Source organism: Pteropus alecto, unplaced genomic scaffold, assembly GCF_000325575.1.
Source record: "Pteropus alecto unplaced genomic scaffold, ASM32557v1 scaffold224, whole genome shotgun sequence".
Classification (NCBI taxonomy): domain Eukaryota; kingdom Metazoa; phylum Chordata; class Mammalia; order Chiroptera; family Pteropodidae; genus Pteropus; species Pteropus alecto.
In genome coordinates this window covers 297,606-298,648 of record NW_006436289.1, presented here as the reverse complement: position 1 = coordinate 298,648, position 1,043 = coordinate 297,606, and the positions used below count along the sequence as shown (strand labels likewise).

The following is a 1,043-nucleotide window of genomic DNA, read 5'->3' as shown; positions in this document are numbered from 1 at the left end:
GGCATAGTCACCTTCCCCCAACACACCAAAACCTCTGAACTCTGGAGACGCGCGCTGCAGCCCCAAAAAACCTGGAGCTGAAGGCGCCAGAGACAGCAAAGAACTAATCGCGAGGCTGGTGGGCCGATGGGGCTGGGGGGACGCGCATGGTCCTCAGGGAACATAGCGGACCAAGCCGGACGTCCGGCAAGAAGCCGATGGCAGCCGTGCTCATTCCATGCCGCACTCCAAAGCCCATCCCGTCCCAAGTACTGTTCTTCTAAGTGCCCCTTCCTCTGGGGAGAGGGTAGCGGGGCGGGGGGAGAGAGGCAGGAGAAGAGACCAAGCTGGGACTGCCTTACCCAAAAGCCCAGTGCCCAGCCATCTCGCCTGGGCTGCGCCTCGGTCCCCATCCCCGGGCATGGTTCCGTTCTCTCCCGAGCACGCCAGGGCGCAGAGATGGGATACAAGGCACAGCCGCGCTGGTAGCCCGCGGTCTGCAGTGGGCCCCAAGCTGCAGGGGAAGCTCTGCGCCGCTTGCCCCGGCACGGGAAAGTTAGCGAGGAGAGAGCGGGTAGAGAGCGAGAGGGGGAGGGAGGGAGAGGAGGAGCCGGCTGCAGGAGCGGCAGCTGAGGGCGCGAGGAGGAGAAGGAGGAGCACGAGGAGCTGGAGGAGGAGAAGCAAGAGGAGCGGGAGGATGGCTGAGCCGAGGGCAGAGGCGAGCGTCGCTGCGCCTCTGCCCTGGAAGCGCTCCAGCCGCAGGAATGGGGGTGGCCGGCACGGAGCTCAGGGCGCCCTCTGCGTGCCTTGCAGGGTGCGCCCGCCCCGTGGTCCGGAAGCCCGGGGAGCAGGTCGGGCCCCCGACTCCCTCTCCATCTGGGGCTCGGCTACTGCGGCTTGTCACTGCAGAGCCGCCTGCAGCCGCCCTCATCGTCCCATGCACTGAGCTGCCAAATAGGAGGATAGTTTGGGGCGGAACAGAGGTAGAGCTTTTCGGATGTGGAAGGCTGTGTTGTTGTGCTTTGGAGAACACGGATAGAGTAGTGGTTCCCCTCCCGGGATCG

General features: G+C 65.5%; 1 protein-coding gene across 1 annotated transcript in view; it reads right to left on the bottom strand.

Moving 5' to 3' along the window:
- SCN4B (sodium voltage-gated channel beta subunit 4) overlaps positions 1-553 on the bottom strand; it is a 15,027-nt gene extending 14,474 nt beyond the window's left edge. Inside the window, exon 1 of the mRNA XM_006912767.2 lies at positions 342-553. Within this exon, the coding sequence (XP_006912829.1) occupies positions 342-402 (61 nt within the window). The 5' untranslated portion in view covers positions 403-553. The remainder of the gene's footprint in view (positions 1-341) is intronic.
- Positions 554-1,043: the final 490 nt, after the last annotated feature.